Source organism: Enoplosus armatus, chromosome 13, assembly GCF_043641665.1.
Source record: "Enoplosus armatus isolate fEnoArm2 chromosome 13, fEnoArm2.hap1, whole genome shotgun sequence".
Lineage (NCBI taxonomy): Eukaryota > Metazoa > Chordata > Actinopteri > Centrarchiformes > Enoplosidae > Enoplosus > Enoplosus armatus.
Window position 1 is genome coordinate 11,004,880 of NC_092192.1, and position 21,741 is coordinate 11,026,620.

General features: G+C 41.4%; 1 protein-coding gene across 1 annotated transcript; it reads right to left on the minus strand.

Annotated features, from left to right (window-relative positions):
* Positions 1 to 175: 175 nt before the first annotated feature.
* Positions 176 to 21,265, minus strand: taok1b (TAO kinase 1b). The gene is made up of 21 exons (XM_070916715.1): positions 21,026 to 21,265; positions 11,364 to 11,622; positions 10,651 to 10,722; positions 9,604 to 9,705; positions 9,467 to 9,512; positions 9,214 to 9,310; positions 9,009 to 9,122; positions 8,289 to 8,380; positions 7,786 to 7,879; positions 7,357 to 7,438; positions 6,030 to 6,197; positions 5,575 to 5,781; positions 4,786 to 4,920; positions 4,305 to 4,541; positions 4,021 to 4,149; positions 3,219 to 3,302; positions 2,850 to 2,969; positions 2,520 to 2,759; positions 2,210 to 2,422; positions 1,346 to 1,528; positions 176 to 1,025 (listed from the first exon to the last, which is right to left on the minus strand). Exons 2-21 carry the CDS (start codon positions 11,493 to 11,495, stop codon positions 522 to 524), a joined length of 3,051 nt encoding a protein of 1,016 aa, XP_070772816.1. The 5' UTR covers positions 11,496 to 11,622; positions 21,026 to 21,265; the 3' UTR covers positions 176 to 521.
* Positions 21,266 to 21,741: the final 476 nt, after the last annotated feature.

A 21,741-nucleotide genomic window follows, 5' to 3' on the forward strand; every position in this document is an offset into this window, starting at 1 on the left:
ACCCCACATGTGTAAAACAGCATACTGCAAACAACTCTCGATAATAAACTCCACAGTAGACCACATGGACATACTACTTTGCGTCTATGGCAACAGAGACTAACATTGCAAATATAAACACATAAAATAGCACTGTAGGCTACAGTGAAAATGACACTATTGCACTGTGGCATACTGTATATGGCCTTCAGCCATCTTGGATCAGTCTCAAGACTTTTGGGTTTCCACAGACTGCTGCCCGCAGTACACTGATGTAAGAGAGCAGTGGTGATGGGAGAGGAACTGGGCTGAGGTAAACCCAGTCTCGGTACTGTGCAGTGTGTGTGTAAGACGTACTGTGGGAAATAACAACAAGTGTGTGTGAAGCATGTGTAGTGCATGCATGGTGTGTGTCTGTGTACAGTGTTACCTCGGTGCACAAGAATTTAACTTTAAGACAATTATTGTGTTGCTTGTGTGTGTGTGTGTGTGTGTGTGTGTGTGTGTGTGTGTGTGTGTGTGTGTGTGTGTGTGTGTGTGTTCTAGGTGTACGACAGGTGGGATCCATTGGAGATCTGAGAGGTGATGCTGGCGCTCCTGCTCATGCCCTGTTCATTCCTCCCCCCTGATGACGTCCTCCTCATAGCCTGCGGGCTGTTCCTCACCCCTCCCGCACCTCCCCCGCTCCCCCTCTGACTCCCTCCTCCGGGGTGGTGGAGGCTCCAGGGCGGCGGGCCCCCAGCGAGCATGGGATGACCCCAGGGCTGCTGTGAGCTGGAGCCCCCCTGGTGATGATGACTATGATGGCCGCCTCCTCCACCTCCTCCTCCGGGCCAGTGGCCTCCCCCCTGAGCCCCCTGGCCTCCTCCACCTCCTCCCCCCCAGCCTCCCTGGGAATCGGGAGCCAGGTTAGTGAGCACCATGTTGCTGAAGCCCAGCCGCATGGACTCCGAGTCAAAAGCCTCGATCTCTCGGGCCTGGCGCTCCAGCAGCGAGCGGATTCGCTCCAGGCGCTCGTTCTGCAGGGCAAGCATTTCCTCCTCAATCTGGAGAGATAAACACAGCGAAGGTATTGGTTGAAAGAATAAAAATGATTATGAAAATAATGTTTTCCACCAGAATAATAAAAGTGTGGTAATTAGAAGAAGAACAAAAGTTAAAAAAAAAAAAGTTAAAAAACATACAGCCCACTCAAGGGGAAAAGACAAAGGAAACTAAGGAAGGGCTGAATGGCCTTTAACTTACAGACACAATATGAGTCTAAATACAGAGTATTCAGTATTTAAAATACAGCATTAGTGTCTAAATGTATTGACACATATCCTCGCACTAGACAACACAACACAAAGTCCAGGGCCTCTCTTACTTTCTGCTCCAGCAGAGCCCTCCGCAGAGAGACCCTCTGCTCCAGCTCCCTCCTCTCCTTGTCGTGCTGAGCGTCTGTTTGCATCTTGATCTTGCTCTGGTACGCGTTGAGCAGCTCCAGCTCCTGCTGCAGCTGCATCCTTAGAACCTGACACTCCCCCTCTTGAGCCTCGTCCAACCGCAGCTGAGGGCAGGCAAGTGAAGAAGAAAGAAAGTCAAGTCAAAGAGATAAAGATGATGCACCTTGATGTTTGTTTTTGGCCTGGAAAAAAGATAAAGGCTAATAATTTGATTCATGTGGGCCCTACAGACAACAAATACAAATTCATACATCTAAAAAAATAGAAAAGAGGAATGTTTAACACAGGCTTTAATTTAAGGATTTTAAGTGACTTTTGAGAAGTAATTTTGTTGAATTCAATGACTTTACTTGAGGATGTTCTGGGGCAAGACAGGACAAATACTTACTACTGTACTGTACCGTACATATAGACCCAAATGTGTCTCTTGCACCGGGTATCGAAAATTGTTGAGCGTCGCAATGCTTGGTCGGATTCTTAGTCTTTTTTTAAATGTTCTTAAATGAGATATATTCAGATTTAAATAACAATTTTGCTAATTTATGACAGTATTTTATTACATTTTTGCACAGCTGCTTTGTGTTAATACAAAATCAAACATTGGTGCATTTGAGAATTTTAGTTTATTTTGTCATAAAAGCATTTTTCAGTTCCTTATTGTGACGTATTGATAATGTATGTTTTGGTATTGGTATCGTATTGGCCCAGCCCTAATCAAAAGTGTGTTTACTAAATAAGGTCTTCATGTTTCATAAACCTTTTAGGCCTTCTCTTCAGGTACTTACAGCCTGCGTAGAGAGCATTTCATTGATGGAGTGGTCGTACTGCTCGGCCAGGATGGCCAGCTTCCTGGTCTGCTCCTCCTTCAGCCTCTTAAGCACGGCCTTGTGGTCAGACTTGGGCGTGGTCTCTAGCAGATGGTTCCTGAGGGCCTTGTACTGCCTGGTCTGGGTTTTACAAGTCTCCTGGAACTGCTTCTTGATCTGAAGCTCCTTAGACTTAAGTGGACAGAAGGAAAAGAAATGAAGATGTGGAGTGAGTGTGTGTGGTTTGTAGTAGGATCAGTGACAGAACTGCAACCATGAGTCTATGTACCTTGAGGCTCTTGGGCTGCTGTCGGACCTCCATGACATGCTTGCGCCTCAGCTCCCTCTCCCTCCTCTTATTGTATTCCAGCTGGTTGGTGAGCTCTGTCTGGTGCTGGGTCCTGATCAGCTCGGCCCGCGCCTTCTGGATCGTCCCCAGGTGCCTGAACTCCAGCTCCTGCATCGACTCATGGTGCCTGAGCAGCATGGCGTGCTCTAGGTCCTTCTGTGTCTGCCGTTTGTTCAGCTCCTGAAAAAAAAAGGAGAAAGTCCTGGGTGACAGCGGTCAAATAAATAAAAGTGGGTGGTGGTGGCTGGTTCTCTCCGTGTGACCGAGTACCTCTCTGGCCAGATCCTGCTCCACATTGTGTCTGGCAATGAGGATCCTGCGTTTGAACCGCCGACACTCTAGCTCCAGGTACTGCCTCTGTCTCCTCAGCAGGTTGGCCTCCTCCTCCGCCTGGGAATAGACACCACGTGGCATTACAACGATTTACTGTACTGTATACGGGAATATAAAGTATAAACGTTTTGGCACACTGATCTTGGATGCTACGCAGGGTCAGACCTGGTTAGTACTTGGCTGGGAAATCAAGTTTTGTTAATGTCACAGATTCTATTGACAGTGTGAATTCATTGCCAGGACTGTGTAAAATCATCATCTGGTCTTGGGCTTGGCAAGAATGCAAACCGTCGGAGAGATCCTGACCTGGAAGTGCTGGATGTTCTCTTTCTGCTTGGACAGCCACTCCTGCTTCTCCTTCTTGGGAGTCGACTGGTTCTCACTCAGTTCCTGCCACACAGGTGTTATTTCATTTTAGTTCAATATGTCAGGGCATTGTCATTAGTGAGCTTTATGGATATTACAGTTTGGCAGCATTTAGCAACAGGTCGGGTGAACACTCACAAATGTTCTTCTTGCATTTTTCTGTTCATATTTCTGTTAAATTAATAGCAACAGTCCAATTAAACACACAGATGCTTCAAGCTCTGCCTTCCTCAGTTTGTGTTGGCCTGATGTCTGGTGTCAATGATGACCAGAGATAAAATAATTGGTCAACTAATTGAAAAGTAAATCGACAGAAAATGAATCAGCAACTAACTTTATAAGTGAATAATGAATTAAATCTATTTTTCCAGCCACTCAGTTGTGAGGATTTGCTGCTTTTCTTTGACTTATGTGATCATAAACTGAATATCTTTGGGTTTTGGACTGATTGTCAGACAAAACAAGACATCATGCTGGGCTTTAAGAAATTGTGATGGGTATTTTCGCAATTTACTTATTATAGACCAAAAGATTAATGGATTACTAGAAAAAGTTCCGCTTGCCTAAAGACATTTTTAAGCCTTTCATACATACAGTGCAGTAGGTGTTTACCCCATTACACACCTAAAGAAGTGCAAGTGTATATTATATTATTATTATGTATGTTTAGTTGATTTTGTTGGTCAAGGACAAAATCATCACAGGTGTGGTGGAGATGTGTGCGGTGGAAGCGTGTTACTACCTCTTTGAGCTGCTCCTTGCGAAGTTTATACTCCCGCTTCTGTGACTCCAGGAAGCTGCTGAGCTCCTTCTTCTGCTGCACCTGGATGTGCTGCTGGAACTTCTTCTCATCGTTGGTGAACGTCTTCAGCTAAACCAAACGAACATTGCGTAAGAGACAAAAAAACACTTCCTTCAGTTATACGAACATGCTTTGATAACAGAAATAGTTGAATATTTCAGCACAGACAAAGAATAGAGTATCAGTAGGCAACTGTATTTTTCTTAAACTGTTTGTGTACATACGTCTTTGTCCAGGGCCGCCTGGTGTTTTTTGAGCAGCTTCTCCATCTCCTGCGTGAAGTTGTTCCTCTGACTCTCCAGCTCTTTGTCCAGCCTCAGCCTGTGCTCATCCATCTCCCCTTTCAGCTTGTTCTCCAGGGCCATCAGGTGCTTCTGATGTTGCCGTCTCATGCGTTTGTATCCTGACATCTGCTCCCGCAGCTCTGAGTCCTGCTCATGTTCCTGCATCTCACGGGTCACCTGTGATCAGCACAGTCCATTTAGTTTCAGATTATTTGTGTGATAAAATACAGAAATATGACTTGTAGGACGGGATAAAGACATCTCACTCAAGTGTGTGGGTATAACAGCAATGTGTGTCCATTTTGTCAAATATAAAGCACAATATATCTGGCCCTTTCTGTTACATTGCCACTGATAAATGACATTAGTAAGTGAAATAAGTAAACGAGATGCATGGAGGAGTAAGCAAGTGTGTTCTCACGAGTGACGCTGTGCGTATGGTGGCAAAGTGCTCTCGGTTGCGGTAGTGCTTCCTCGGGGCCTGAGCTGGTGTTGGCTGCGGCTCAGAGGGTTGACTGGCGGCTGCCTGCTCCCCAGAGAAACTCTCCTCTTCTTCCTGCAGACACAAGGCAGCTGAATTAACATATTATTTTGTTACGGTATTTAACAGTACACACACACACACAAAAAAAGGACGCATTAGGGGCATGGGAAGGTTTGGTTTAAAGCGAGAAAGAGATCAAGATAGAACACAAGTGAATCAGAAACAACCTTGTACACCAATCAGCAATACAGTGCTGTCTAACTCTGAACCTGTCTCAGACTGCTGTGAGAAAGCTCCTCACTAACTTAACACAACATCCTATCGAAATGGAGCTGGACAAACCAGTTCACCAAAGAACATCATTGTTCATAAAGGAATAGGTCAACAATTAATATATTAAGTTCACTCATGTACAGATTGATATGAAGGTGAGTACAGAGAAGAAGAAAGATAACATGATGCATGTGTCCTGACACGAGTTCTGAATAATTCTAATTCTGAAATGATTTGTCAAATGTGATGATCGATAAAGTAAAGTATTCTATAAAGAACAAATGCCAAATATTCACTGGTTTCAGCATCTTAAATGTGATTTGCTGCTTTTCTCAGCTTTCTATCACTCAATCAAATTTTGTCTAAAATTGGTGGAGGACCTCTTTAATCAATAATGACAAACATCCTACAGACTCCCTCTAAATAGGTGTGTGTCTGTGCCACTTTACCCACCGGTTTGATGTGTATGACGGAGCTGTTGGACATGACTGTGTGGTCTCCCTCCATCAGGTCCAGCTCGCTGCGGCTATCCTGGGCCGCTTCATTCAGACTGTTGACAGAGCTGCTCTGGGAGCTGGCGCTGATGGACATGCTGGGGATGGACTGATTACTGCCGACACTGTTCACCGTTCCTGTCCGACCTGCACCCGGCTCCAACTCCTGGAGATGGAGCAGACAGAGCAAAGAGAGAAGGGAGAGACAGCAAGGGAGAGAGAGACAGAGAGGGAACACGAGAAAAACACAGACAGACAGACATGCATACAAACCCATGCATGCTTGGTTATTTTCTAGTGGCAAATGTATTTCTGTGCTCAAGAAAAAAAAAACCTCTAACAACACTTATTCTAGCATTGTTGCTTTAGTTTTTTTTTTTTTTTTAACATTTTAACATTCCAACATCCACACACCTCCTCTCCATCCTGAACTTCTGCTGTGGGTCCGTTGTGGGCCTCCTGGAGGAGGATCTTCTTCATCTTGCGGTACTGCAGATTGTCCAGCTCTCGCACTGCATCCTTGGTCCTCTGAATGAGATCCATCAGCACGGAGTCTGGACGCTCACGCTGCAGAAACGCATGCTAAACGGGAGAAAAAGACGGAAGATCATGAATAGAGAAGTCTCGGCTGAAATGTTCATCTTTAATAGACGGGTTTCTGAGCGACATCATCATGTGATGTTGTTTTTGTGCCATAAACTGCACAGATCGCAAAGGTAATGGGTGGAAAATGTTCAATATCCCAAGAAGGAACCCTCCCGGTTAGCTCAGAGTGCTGTTTTAGCTATTAGCTTCAGTGATCTGTTCAGAGGACTTAATGAGGCGGTGGATGGTTTTGCAGTGAAAATGCACAAAGAAAGGCCTCTATTAAGATACGACTGCTCACACTGTTACTTCGTGTTTATGGCTGTTCATCTAATATTGCCAACTTTTGTCAGGCTCTGTGTTCAACGCTTTGCTGATCAGTTTGTCGTGCGTTTAGAGTTTCAGTGTGTGACGTGGTGACAGCTGATACAGGTGCAGAATCAAAGTGTATCACGTATTATTTTATGCAGTTTCTTTTCATGATCCTGTTTGGCTGATCAATAACACCTATCAAATTCTGTATTGACATAGTTTCTTATGAGTGCAGCTATCTGGTATGTACTGCATCTAGTGTCTAACTGTTATGTGCGGGGCTTCTGTGCTCATAAAATATGCTACCGTTGATGGTGCCATTGTCTGTGCAGAGATAAAGTTGGGCCAGATTGAGAAGCAGTTAAAAAGAACATTACTTTTTATTTTGTTTAAGAACAAGTGCTGTTTTGGAACTTGACCTTTACAAAAAGAAAGACACAGCGTGTAGTGCTTCCACACCCTGAGGACAACTTCCATTAGCAATAGTGAGTCCATTAGTGGGCTAAGTGACAGCTGCTCAGTTACTTAACGATAGATGCAGAAGTCACATCTCTACAGTAATTGCATCTGTGTTCTTTCTACAAAACAGTGTGTGTGTGTCTGTACATGTTCTGGTCGTGTGTGTGTGTGTGTGTGTGTGTGTGTGTGTGTGTGTGTGTGTGAGTGAGAGTGAATCCTGAAGAAGAGGATTAGTGAATCAAAATAGAAGCTTATGGGGGGCAGAACAGAGCGCAAACATCAGAGAGAGATTTATCACCAGAGGGCTTTGTCAATCTCCCATCTTAACACACTGACCCTGCTGTCTGTTTCTGTGCAGTAGTGTACAGTATGTACGTGCACTTACACCCAGCATGTCGTCAGAGTGTGGTCGGTCCTGGGGGATTTTCTGAAGGCAAGAATCGATAAAGTTTCTAAAGTAATCCGTCCTGAAACAAAGATGACAAGATAAAAAGGGTCAAAACAAAACAGACACCTATACCGATAGCCTTTAACAAAAGGAAACATCATCATTTTGCGTGCAAAACATACAACATGATTACAATAATGCCCTTTCAAAGAAACACAATGTTTGTATTTTCACAAGTAGAAATCAAATCCAGTTGTATCACACTTGTGGCTGGTGCATTTTCTGGAGTTTTAAACAACTGGCTTCTGCAAAAGCTTCATCTTTACTCCATATCTGTCATTGCTGCAATTACATGCAGATAGTTATAGATTTAACTATATGTGTGTGTGTGTGTGTGTGTGTGTGTGTGTGTGTGTGGCACCTCACCATTCACTGGATTGCAGTGTGGGGCTCTCATTCTGCGCTATGTGGTATAAGGCACTCATTGCATTCATGTTAAACAAGGGAGGCTTCCTCTCCGCTGCAACAGAAAGGACAACAGTCATTATGTATTCTTTCTTATTAAATTACAGGTTTATTCACGTGTTATCATGTCATATATGTTATTCTCAGTCAGATCATAATTGAAAATATAGGCCTGCTGTGCTGCTGAGTTCATAGACATGACTGATTTAACCAAACTTTAAATAAAACCAAATCCATCAAACAACTCTTAGTTAGACAACATTACTTGAGTAACTACATCTACTCAATCAATTTGGCAGTGATAGCATATCCTGTGTTTAGAACAGATGGTAGGGCCTTGATTTGGTAACATTTGGATCACAGATTGCGTATTTAAGTATACTCAGTACTAAGTTTACATTCATTTTTACTGAAAAATATTATTTCTGCTGCAGTTACATTTTAATAGACACACTGTCACCTACCTAATTCTATACAGGTGATCCCTAAGGACCAGATATCCACCTTCCCATCATATTGGCCTTCGTCCATAGCTAGAATCACCTCCGGGGCCATCCTGGATGAAGTTAGGGAGAAATATAAAGTGGGGGGTGGGAAATATAGACATACAAATAGGAAGGAGGTTAAAAGTAATTTAAAAAAAAGAGAGATACTGTAACTTTCATGGATACTCAGTTCCTTGGTTTAGCTACAAATCTCCAAACTAAACAGGCACTGTCACATTATTCTCTGGAATTATATCATGTTCTCATCTAAATAATTTCTCAGCAGCATAAACAACAAACCCTCCCAAGAAACAGTGACAGGTGAACTCATCACAGCACTGCATTGTTCAATCACTTTACAAGACAAATGATGATTGACTGCACCGTATTGAATTGAGTCTTGTTTTAAATATTGCAATAGCGTTACACCCCTAACTGAATCACCTTCCATTTACTCTAAATAGAGTATATCATCCTGAAGATGATGTCTCAATCACGAGCCTACACTGTCCCCAAAAGAATTTGAATACGTCAGCATAGCTTTTTGCATCTGTGAAAATATGTAAATAGAGGCAAATCCTTTCATGAACGAATGCTTCTTTAAGCTCAATTAGACTGTTCATAAAGTCAACATTTTGGTCAGCTCAACTTTTAACACACACACAAATAATACCTTCAGTTCATTCAGGTTTCACTTACCAATATGGCGTTCCCACAAAGGAGTTGGCAGGGGAGGCAATGGAGGCAGAGCCAAAGTCTGCCAGTTTGACCTGCCCAGGCTCAGTCAGCAGGATGTTACCTGCCTTCACATCCCTGAGACACAGAAACACATACATGTGTGTGAGAGAGCAGGGAAGCTTCTTAAAAAACAAAAACATAGATCATGTAAAAAAAAATCACTCACCTGTGAATCATATTGTGGGAATGAAGGTAGGCAAGGCCCTGCAGAGCACCATGTGTAATGGCAGCAATCTCTACTTCTTGTAAAGGTTTTTTATGAACTGAAGGAGGAAAAACAGTTTGAGGAGGTATCAAAATCGGCTGATGAAGACACAATACTGCCCATGTTTCTTTTCTGTGAGCTCAGGTAGCTAGTCCTACATCTCATCTCTTGCTGAAATCTGTTTTACACAACAAAATGTGGAAAACACGCTCACCTTCAAGCAGATCAGACGCTGAGCCGAGACAGTACTCCATCACCAGCTAGAAGCAAGAGACAAAGTCAGGAATCTACACATATAGGTTTCAGAGTGAGATAATCTTCCAATGCTGTGCATGTAAACAGGTGACTTACCCATGCCGTGTGCTCACGGAGGTAACAACCTTTGTATTCTATACTGTTGGGGTGCCGGATCCTCTGGAGGAACTTCACCTCCTTTATAATGTCTTGCCATTTCTGTTGGGGAAAGAAGGGACTTGCATTGCTTGGCTTTCTGCACTAGAGGTGACTGTATGTGTGTGAGTGGAAGATTGTCTTTCAGTGTAAATAGGGGTAAGGTGGTTCTCTTCACAGATTATGTGTAATCTGATTATAGCTAATCTGAAATCATGAGCAGAGCAGAGTGAACTGTATCTGTTGGGACGACACCAGCGAAAGTGAGCACACATAGGGGTGACCTTGTGCTCGGAAAGGTTCAATGATTTTATGATACCCAACATTAATTCTGTAGTCCAGCAGCTCTTTATCTGGCCTTGGACTACCTGAAATTACTTTAAGATAACCAGATTCTAGAGGAGGGATTCACATCTAGCAAAGGGGTTCACTCACTGATACAGGATTACTATCTGACATAATATTCATTGATGCATCAGCATTCATGATGTGTTGCAAACATTACATGAAGATGTATCAAGATCTTGTACTGTAATGTGGCACTGAAAGTATAAAACCAAGTGCAGCTAAATTGATGTGAGGCATATTAAAGTGCACAGAAATCATGGTTTGATACACTTACAAAGATTAAAACCAATTATTTCAAAAATGGCCACTTTTAATTGAAAAGAAACAAAAAAGTATGTCGGTGGGAAAAAAAGCCTGTGTGAGCGTTTCACGCAACAAAAATGGCGGTTTCCTTTTTATCACGATAGTCTGCTGCAGTGCTGCTGAGTAGTCGGTTCTCTAAATTGACTAGCTCAAGGCCTGTTACTTCATTCTCTACGTTGATCAAACCAGGCCAAACTACCGTTAAGTAATCCATGTTTCACATTGTGACATGACCGTGAGCACCAGCATAAAGAGTTACTGGTGAATGATAAGAAGTGGAATACTTTCTGTGCTGTGTGAAAATGTTTATGGTCAAGCTCTGAACTATTATATAAATATAAATCAATCTTGTCTCACCTCATTAGACTGTTTGCCATTATAGGACATCTTTTTAATTGCCACCACCTCATTCGTACGCACATCCCGTGCCTGGGAAACACAAAATTGTCAGTAACACACATTGTTTGGACACATTTCAACCATAACATCCAGTAATAATTCTAATTCTCTGTACATTTTCTCTCATCAAGGATGTGGTTTTTGAAGACCTCTTGTACTTTTTTAACCACAGTGTGCGCAGCGTTCAAGACCAAATAGTGATATCAGAAAGCTAGGGTGAGTCACATCACTCCGCTCTACCTTGGTGCTGTTAACCCCCATCGTGGGCTGGTAAAAATAACTTTGTTAAAATCATTTCTGTGCTTTATTGAGGGTCAAATAGCTTCACTTTTTAAAATTTTCTGAGACAAACTCTGGTACAGTGTCAGTATGTATTGAAACAAAATGTAAGCTGTATTAGATTCAGTTGCTAACTTTAATTGGCAAAAGTTACTGTATTATTCACAGAAAGGAATACAGCAGCTAATCAAATAAAGAGACAAAATATGGATCGCAAAATTGATCACACACTGTGTAGAATCTGTATACTGAACAAAGGTGACTCAGAACTGACAGTTTATCGTGTATTTAACTGATCATATCTTTGATTAACATCGATAATTTCTGTCCACAGATAAGTTCAAGTGCGTTTCTCTTCTATATGAGTCAGTGTTAATATGTAGTTGCCATACAAAGTAGACAGCGCCAAAGCTGCCATGGCCAATCTCTCGGAGGTCAGAGAAAAGCTTCTCTGGGTCTTCTTTGAAGAAAAGCTCAGCCACGTCTGGATCCTTCAGGCTCCCTGCCCTTACAGAGGAGGGCATCCTGGTTAATGTAGTCCCTTATCACCCACGCAAAGGGGATGGGACTATCTGGGTGCTGAGCTACGCCAAAGCAGCTGAAGATTCATCTGCAGTAATAGATGGGCCTAAGGAACCAGCACATGGGCACCTAGATGGACAGAAAGGGCGAGGGGAAGACAAAGAGAGAATGACATAGGTGTTAGCAAGGACAAGATAAAACACCCTGATCCGGCACAGTATGAAGAAGAGTCCACTTGCTCAGCTGATGCGGAGTTTGAAGATACCAGTAAGAAAAGTAAATGGCTAGACTTTGAAAAGAGGAGCAGCAAACCTCATCACAACTTTGATCTTGCGACACAAATCTGAATGTAAAACATGACCGACTCAAATCACATTTTATCTGCTCATCATCAATTCCAACACACCAAAGGTACACTGCAAAAGGAAGCAAAAATAAAATGGTGTGATGGAGCCTGGAAAAAGGCTGCAGGGCTCCAGAACAACTCTCTACATGGGCCGGACTGCAGCCAGCCTGTAATTTTTTACTTCAGTGATTTCATGTGTTCATGCACAAAATGTGGCCACATCCAAACATAAAAAAAAAGTATTTGGCTACATAATGTTGGCAGTTTTCTTTAAACCACTTCTGAATTGACTTTGTGTGTGAGAGGGGTTTTATTTTGGGATGAGGAAAAACAATGATGATAACTTAAGGGTGACCCTGGTCCTGTATGATATCCTATGTTGCACCTAATGATTTAGTATCCCTATCCCACTGATATGATTAACAATTAGTAAATGAGACAACTGATGCTTCACTTGGTGGCATTCAACACCAAACTGGTTAAAGAGAACACATACACAGATTCTTAGAAAGGTCAGGAAGTATTTTAAACTTAGTGATTTTAGCCACTGGCCACACCTTCAAGTGCTGACCCTAATATAATCTACTAACTGCAGAGTCATCACAAGTGCACACAGTTCATACTGCTTCAGCGATTATTGCAGATCCGTAAGCTACTGGAATGACTGGGCAATGCAAATATCCCAGCTCAAGGATTGATTTCATGTCCACTGCTATGAGGTGGCCTACAGTAATGAGGCCTGAGCTGCATCGGATGATCAATTAGAGGACCTGGGGTCACATTTTACTGTGTACTCAAAACTGGACGCATCAATTTTGCTAATTAATTCATGTAACACTCATGTAAGACGAATATTTTGTACGCATGTACATGTAAAGTTCTGTACCACGCACTCAGTAATTATAATGCTGAATGCGTGTATGCATATTGTGTGTTTTGTACCTGTGTGAGAGAGAGTTTCATCACTGGTACAAGTTCACACGGCTAAAAATAAGTGTTACTAGCTTCTAAAGGTCTTTCCTTACGATTTACTGTAGCAACACTAAAAAGAAATAGACCGTTATACAAATGGGGTTTATATTAGGTTTCATGCAAATTTGCAGTATTTTTCCTATAATACAGTATAGTCTATAGTATAGCTGACACTGCTCTGCTGTACAAGTGCGGTTTGTTAAGTGTTTTGATTGTACTCATTTTGTCGCATCAGCCTTTTTAAAGTTACAATAATTAGGTTGTGGTAGGAGGTTGTGACTTTTACTGTCTGACGGCTGTAAGTGACTGACAGTTACATAATTAAGCTTGCAGGCCCACAGCATCCTTTGTTCTACCTTTTGGGCAGAGATACATAACACCCAGGGTGAGGTAAAAAACTTCCATCATTTGTCTCACACAGCATCCCGCTGCTTAACACATTTTACACACGTCTTATGTGAAATCATGGCTTCACGTCAAACATGCCTTACATGAATGTTCAATGTTTATTATATACTGATCATACACACATTCATGCCTGGAAGCTGACAAGTGTAACCAGTCTGATCTGTTGGTTACTGAGCAGCTCCACTGTAGCAGTTGGGGGTTAAGGGACATTTAGTTTTTATATTCCATTTTGTTTGAATATTTATTGAGATAATAAAATGTTGCATCATTTAAACATGAAGATGTCATGACAATACAATTTCACTGAAAGTCAATAAACGATTAATTGAATTATCGCCCAGCCCTATGTTTCAGGGATACTCTCTTTTATATATATTATTTTGATACTCTGACTTAAATCTATCCCAGTGCCTATCAGGGAAGAATGGATCTCCTTTCCTCTAGTTAGGAAAAGTACAAATAAAAGACAACCAACAACATGCACCCTTAAAGAATTACTCCACCTTTTTCAACCTTATCTCCTTGACTTGATCTTCAGCCAATCTGTAATTGAAACAACCCCCTCCACACCCAAACATCACACGTATATTATTACAGAAATGCTGATAGTTTTCCAAATCAGTTTATCTTTGGATCAGCAACACCGCTAACCTAGCCGGCTATAGTTATCAGTACAGCCTGCTGTACCAAAATCACACTGCTGGCTGAATGTCACAAGGTTTGTCCTACTGAAAACCCATCCAGCTGACTGAGAAAAGAAACAAGAGTGAAACTCTTATATCAAGACACACAGCCCTCAAGGACAACAAATATCTTAGTGGATGGAAGCTAACCACTGCTGCTGGGAACAAACTTTAGTAACACAAACAGAGATCCAGTCTTCTTCTGTTGGATTCTAGTGAACAGAGAGTTCATTCACATTTTGTCTAATTCTGTCACAAAGCTTGCAGCATTATTAGATAAGCATTGTAATACGCATTGCGTGGCTGCTAAATGTGTCCCAACAACAAACTTTGACTGTTAAAAGGCTGAAGGAAGCCCTATTAACGTTCAGGTGGCTGGACTGGGTTAATGCAGCTGTACATAAAACACTGTGAATATTCAGGCGTATTCTGTGAAGACATGCCATCCAATCTGATTTAATGTTGGAAAATGATTAATTTTCTAGCAGGACAATGCTCTTAAATTCGCACTGTATGCAAATATGCCAGAATCTATAGAAAGTCAATGGAGAAGCAAGGATTGCTGGCTTACATGGTTTTCCCTCCACAGTTACTAGGCTACAAATGTACAGTGTGCAAAAATTATGCATAAAATAATCAAACTGCTGTTCAAAGCAATGAACTGTGTTTGAGTGTTAGGCAATACATGAGAGCAATTGTGTGTTGCAAGTATGATCTACACACAATACCAAACCATACAGATGGGATATAAGAAGACATTATGGATTCAAGCTAAAAGGTAAATTCTGAAAAGACAAATTTGACATTTAGTATATTAACAGACAGACCTCTCTGTGTCTGTGTGAGGGAGAGACTGACCATTGTAAATGTACAACGGTTTGAGGTTTTAGTAATTGTTGTGTGAAAGGCAGAAAGGCTTCGAAATAGTGTTGACAAAGTAAAATCACTGCTGTACTCTAAATTATTAATTTCCTAGCAAAGACAATACTGACCGTCACGCACCCCCCAAATCAGCATGATATAAGGACAAAGCATGGACATCAGCAGCAACAACAAAACAATGTTATTAATACTCTGCTGTCAAAGCTTTCAGTACTTTTTTAAGAACTATGAAGACTTTTTCCAGCTAACATGTGATTGTACTTCCTCATGAATACTTTGCTTGATTCAGCACACACTGATTTCACTCATGGCAACGACGTGAGGACATAAAATCACAAGCTAGGTTGCTAAGCATACTATTATTTACTAGTATTTACAGAAGGCAGTATTAAGACAGCAATACACAGAGCCATCATTTAATCAAATCAAAAAGTGATGCCTTTACAAGAGACAGATGAAACATTGGTCGAGATATCTGCTAGCCTAGTATGATTATTTCCTCTTAACTAAAGCCGCATTCGCTTAAGAAATCTTGTTCCTTGTCTCATAAGGATTTTTTGTAAGGAAATGACCTTATTTCCCTATAGCAGTTACTAAACTATTTTGTAACGGTAATGTTTTTCTGATGCTAAAATGTTCAGTGTGTTTTTAGAAAATGTCTGTGCTTCCAAGACAAATGTGAGGTGTTGGATTTTTGCTGGTGTAGTGAAATAATTTTATGTTCCTTCCTTGTAAATGTGTTTTTCCAAGTGACAGTGAACCATACCTTGTCTAAAATCACTTAAGTTTTTCAACAATTTCGTAAGTGCCTTCTGGTCAATTTGACATTAGAGCCCGGTCATGTGTTGCTCTGTAATGACTCCGCATCCTGCAACCACTGCATTACGAAAGAACCAAAAACGAATCACTGTCGATCACTTCATTTACAACAATTCGGTCCTGAGACCTTCATCAAGTAAAATTCAAACAAATGCACTGGTACCATAAATATGTAAACATAGCCCTGACTGTTGTGATAATTATTTGACTATTCTGATTTCAATAGTGCATTTTTAAGACAATGATGGCCTGTCTTCATTTTTTTTTTCACCCATACAAATTATGAATATTTAGTTTTTATAGGTTTGAATGAGTTACACCAGTATAAACAATCCATTGGTGGCTCAGTGGACTGCAGTGTGTGCCCTGTGGACTTTCAGTCCTGGGTGTGTCCAACCAGGACCTTTGTAGCCTCATAAAAAGGTCATGTTGTAACTTGAGATGGCCACGCTTACTTAGAAACAAGGAAATTGTATTCAAGAGCATCTTGGTTTCTTAATTTGATTTCCTGTTGAAACTGGACAATTCAATGGCACAAATATGGGGAGGAAGGGATAACTCAAAAGCATAACCAATTGAAAAAAAATCAGTGAAAGGCGTTTTTTCTTGATGCTAGAACATGAAGGGTAGAGTTGTTCAATATTTGTAATGGTTGGCCGGATGTTTTTAAATGGCTAAGCATGAGTTAAAAAAATAGTACGATTCTATTGTAAAAGGAAAAGAATATATATATAATGTGGGAGTGTGTATATGAGATATATATATATCTCATATACACACTCCCTGGCCACATTACGATGTATGAGAGAGTGGAAGGTTACCAGCACTTTATTCTTTCACTTTAAGAAAAATTAAACTAAAGACTAGACTTGACTTGATTTAAGTTGGACTGTGTGTACATTTCTAATAGACTAGATAATACAGTATGTAGGAAGAAAAACAAAAATACAATCAGGTATTTATTTTTCACACACACACACACACACACACACACACACACACACACACACACACACACACACACACACACACACACACACACACACACACACACACACACACACACACAGCCAACAATGAAACAGAGCACTAAACACTAGGTCACAAGACAGAATCTGGAAGAAATGGACTGGACTGCAAGACGTGTGCACACACACGTTATCACAAAGAACAGAGTGTTCAAGAAATGCACCGAAAGTTGTTTGGCTTTACTGCTCGAGAAAATGGATTCTCTCTTGCTGTATTATGTGTATTGATTTCCTCTGCGCTGTAAAATCACCAAGATGCCTAATGAAGAGGCAACCAATACACAAAGCTGCGTAGCAAGGTGTGTCACAGAGAGGAAGAGATGGAGAAGGATAATAAATAATCAAATACATTATTGATCCCGATAGTGAAATTCTCTTTGCTGCACAGGGTCAGCTACACAGTAGCAACCCTGGACCAATCCTGCTGTCTGCAAGTTTATCAAAATGCAGAGAATACATGTCCAAAATAGGAAAGACTTACAAAAGAATTTCAGGAAATGCTGATTAAAACCCAGCCTAAAACATCCATCCATCACAGTTTTTATATTTCTTGCTGTTTAAAATCTACAACATAATATTTAACACACACTAATTTCAATTACCAATATTGAACAAACTACAATGTAACACTTTTTGCGTAATAGCCAACCTTATTTTGGCTAGCTACAATTACATCAATAATGATTTCCAATACAATCGTATGGCAACAATTAAATTACTGAGAACCCCTACACTTCCATGGTACACCTACATGAGTGTTTTAAGTTATTTTGGCTGATTACGCCTCCTCTGTGCAAACTGTGCTTGATTGACATCTCCCTCAGTCTCCTGGTTTTGTTGCACCTGTTACTGCAGGACAACTTGCACCGTTGATGTATGATTCTTTTAGGTACATGAAGCTGACCTCAGCAAAGCTTCACCCTTAAATGTCGACCTGAAAAGAAATCTCATCAAGCAGAATAACTGAAATCACCTGTGTGGGTGTGCAAGGCCTTTAAACTGTTTTTACAGAACTGTGGAAACTCAGTAGTCATTTTGATTTGCTTTACTTCACATACACACCTCAATAGAAAATGTATATAATGCTATTTATATACTTTCATACATTTACTTTCAAAATGTCCTTCAGCAAGATGCTTAATGCTGTATTGCTAAATAATTCAAAGTAGGAATGCACTGAGCTGATACATCTTATTAAATGATCGTGTATCAGCCAGATGTAAGTGGTCCACATGAAATACTTCTTATACTCATATACTTTATAACAACAATATAATTAAAATGTGCACAAGCTTAAAAAGAAGAACATCTCCACTTACAGTTCAGTACCCTTAAAGATAGAAAGATAGAAACCACCCCACTCAGGTCCAGGGAGGTGTACGGATTTTAAATTGAAAAAGAAAAAAGTGGCGTAGTATCTGATCTGTGCTTGAATCAGCCAACACACTGAGTTTAGGTATTGGATTCGATATTGGGAGATAAAAGATGCGTTAGGTGCATCCCTACTTTAAAGATCATCATCCAAATGCCCAATAAAAACAAAGCTGCAACATCACAGCTGTTCATTCGGAGACGATGACAAAGACAAACAACCTACATGTGTGCTGTTGTTCAAATGGCTTACACACTACGTTTCTATCCCCCAAGATGGAGGGTGGGGTGTCCATGCTCCTGCTACCCAGACTGATAACAGAGTGTGGCTTTCACTGAGTGGAGGAAGTGAAAGCTCTTTAGTTACCCAAAGTCAACAACACATCCCAATTTGTGGTGCTATAGAGATGATGGTGACAGGAGAGGAATGGAGTGACCAAACACTAAGAGGATTTGACCCATCCCATTTCACTCACAGAGCTCCATCTACACTCTTCCTGTTGGGATAAATGTCACGAAGATCAACAACATACCAAGATTCCTCTGAAGAAGAGACACTTAGGTGAAAAGAAGACAGTCTCCCTGTGGCACCTTCAACAACAAGACATACAGGCACCCACTAACATCTTGCTGTTACGTAAGAATTATGGCCAATGAGCCACTGTTGAATGTTTACATTTTTCAAAATAAATGACAAAAATGTTTTTTTTTTGTTTTCTCTGGTGTACCAACAACTGAACTCTCACAGTGCAAAGTGATGTATCGATACGTTTGCTAGCTAGCTAACACAACAGCTAACTAATGTTAGGTCTCTCTGCACTACTGGATGTAAGAGTAACTTGGACTTGAGACCAAATCATTTAGACTGTTTAAAGCTTAATCTCCAAAAACTTTGAAACTTAACCTGATGAGGATCAAGTGATTGAAATGTTAATGTGCATCCCATAATTTAAAACAAAGGGCAGACCTTCACTATTATGGATATTTTTTATGGTTTGTACAGTATATGTCCTCTGTCCATCACCTGCAAAAATGTTTTGGATGTGCCTATCCTCCTCCTTGCTCTCAGTCTGACTCATCAAATATGCTATTGGTTTCCAACTGTTCAGCAACCAGCCTCAATCAAAGACCTTGAGGAGATGCTTATGAACTCCTTTTAAGGAGGAGGACTGACTGTCTGTCAGTCATGTTAGTAAATAGTTTGCCTTTAGATTATCCGTTAGTTTTGCCAGCTTAAAGAAATTGATTGAATATAATAAAAATCACTTAAGCATTACAATCAGTGAGCTAAATAAGGTCCATACTATGCCATTCATAAGTACGTTAGACTAAATATTTAAAAATCACTAACAAATAAAGTTATGGTGGCAGTACTGCAGTGGATCATATTGTGGAACCAGCTCTTGTTCTGCAGTGGCTGTCACTGACTGACTTGGATCTAGACTTGAGCAAGCAGGGCAGGCTTTGCTCCAGTGTCTAATCCATTTTTCCTGGGAGACACTTAAATCCATTATGCAGTGCGCCCATATTCAGCACCCCCTAATACAACACTGACACACAAGAAAACACAACTTTGCAAAGGCTGCTCCTGCATCGAGATGTTCACAGTCAATAACAGCTGCGTACCTCTCTTCATCAGCTAGCAGCAAGTCCTCAAAAGTAAATAAGGGGAGTTGTTCCTGCCTGTGAATGCACTGTTGTTCTGACAGGCATGCAGAAACATAAATGGACATAAATGAACAAATGACAGGTGTGCAGATCAGCACAGGTTACAGAGAACATAGGAAAGCGGGACAGGCAGAAATCTGTAATAACACAGTAAGAGGACAAGTCGTTCCTGCCTTTCAGATGTGGCCCATTGGCTGCATTTATAACATGGACAGTCTGTTCATCATGGTGTAAAGACACCAACAAAGATAGGTGCACTACTCATACTGCAGTGCTTATATGACAAACAGAGCCAGTAAACATGGCACATAAAACATAAAGCGTGTGTAGGTGTTTGGGTACATCAGACATGAAACGTTGGACATCAGTTTTGACAGATCACTCCAACAGAGCGCAACGTCTTGGTTATGTGAATGACAAACTTGGTATCATAACATTGACGTTAAGCGTGATTTAACCATATTCACAGCGTTATGTTAAATACTTGTGTTATGCATAAATTAAGCTGCGGAGTCGCAGATAAGCCAAGCAGAAGAGTAGCTTGCTGAGTGATAGCCAGTGTTACGCAATATCAACACAGAAAACTGAGGAATGCAACTCACGTCAGTGCACAAAAACAGCCATCAGCGGCAGATGGATGCGAGCTCTGCTTGTCGCTTACACAATGACAATCGCAATCGCAATGATTTGTCAGACTCTCCTGGTTAATGCTGCTTGTAAACACAATGCCAGAGCATATACGTGCGACAGACATGGAAAGAGGCTTGACCAATGTCACCTACCGTCACACAGCTAGCTTTTCAGACAGTATGTGACTCACGATGTCCCTTACAGATGAGCCAACTTCCAAAACAGACACCAAAACCGAGTTTCACTTAACGTACAGCCACAGTGGACAAAAACAAAAACGAGGGAGTGGCACTGCTTGCAACGATAGTTGCATAAAGCGGATTAGCCAGCTAACGTAGCTAGCTAACGCTTCTTAGGCAAAGCAATCTGTTACCATTATTTACAACTAACCAAACCATTCACAATTAAGCTCGATAGCGCTGCTCACCGTATATTGATATTATTTGCTGATTTGCTACATTGACATTCAAAACAAACACCCCTGTGTTAACAAGGGATCACTGAAGTTGCTCAGTAATGTAGACTAAAATCTGTCGATGCGACAGACCATACAAGTTGTGACAGCAACTTTTGGTTAGCTGGCAAATAGCAACCAATCTAGTTGGCTAGCTCGCGAGCTAACCGATGCTGAAATCCAGCTCTACTGCAGCATGTAGCGTTGGAGAACAAATCTAGCATATACCCATCGTTAGTTAGCAGAAGGCTAAAGTTAGCGACCAACTCACCTGGTCAAAATGAATCCACACAGGTTGAGAAGTGGGGTATAAGCGGCCGATTAATCCAGTCACCCTGAAAATGGTCAGTGGCTGGCGCTAAATCACAGACGAGGCAATGCAGTCCAGAGAAATCAAAGTGTGAATTCGCTAGCTAATAAGTTAGCAATGCTAACTCGCTAATCTAACCGCACAATTGCCCTACCCAATGTAGACTGTCACGCTGACTTCAAGTCGAGCTAAAGTGTTCACAGCAATAACTGTTGTTTTTGTCATGTATACTGGCCGGCCGCAGTAATAATTTAAATCAACGTGAGGCAAGCCGACCTGGCTAACGACTGTCAAGCGGTAACTGTCACAACGTACTGATGTAGGCAGGCAGGCAGGCAGGCAGGCTACTGGCCAACTAGCTAGCTGCTAACATTAGGCAGTAGCTAGCAAAGTTTCTCTCATCGATAGGCAGTTCCCTAAAAATGGCGGCGAGGAGAATCACCTCCCTTCCATCGTCAACGAATCAAGGAGTAAATGAATCGAAAAGCACAGAGTCGAAGCAGTAACGTTACAGTCGGCTTTAACTGGAACGGGAGTACACGTGCGACAGTTTTGGAGAGTCTTCTTGATGCTGTCCATTTGTACCGTACAGGGTAAATGTTGCCCCCTCCCTAATCCCAGAGTTTGGTGCTGCTGTGCCATCCAACAACTGCAAGCATAGGTGTGTGTGGTGTGCA

Excerpts from the sequence above, each read along its gene's own strand:
- taok1b (XM_070916715.1), bottom strand. The coding sequence starts at position 11,495 with ATGCCCTCCTCTGTAAGGGCAGGGAGCCTGAAGGATCCAGACGTGGCT. Across the intron at positions 9,311-9,466 it reads AGCGTCTGATCTGCTTGAAG|TTCATAAAAAACCTTTACAA; the intron begins GTGAGCGTGTTT and ends TTCCTCCTTCAG. Across the intron at positions 2,970-3,218 it reads AGAACATCCAGCACTTCCAG|GCGGAGGAGGAGGCCAACCT; the intron begins GTCAGGATCTCT and ends GTCTATTCCCAG.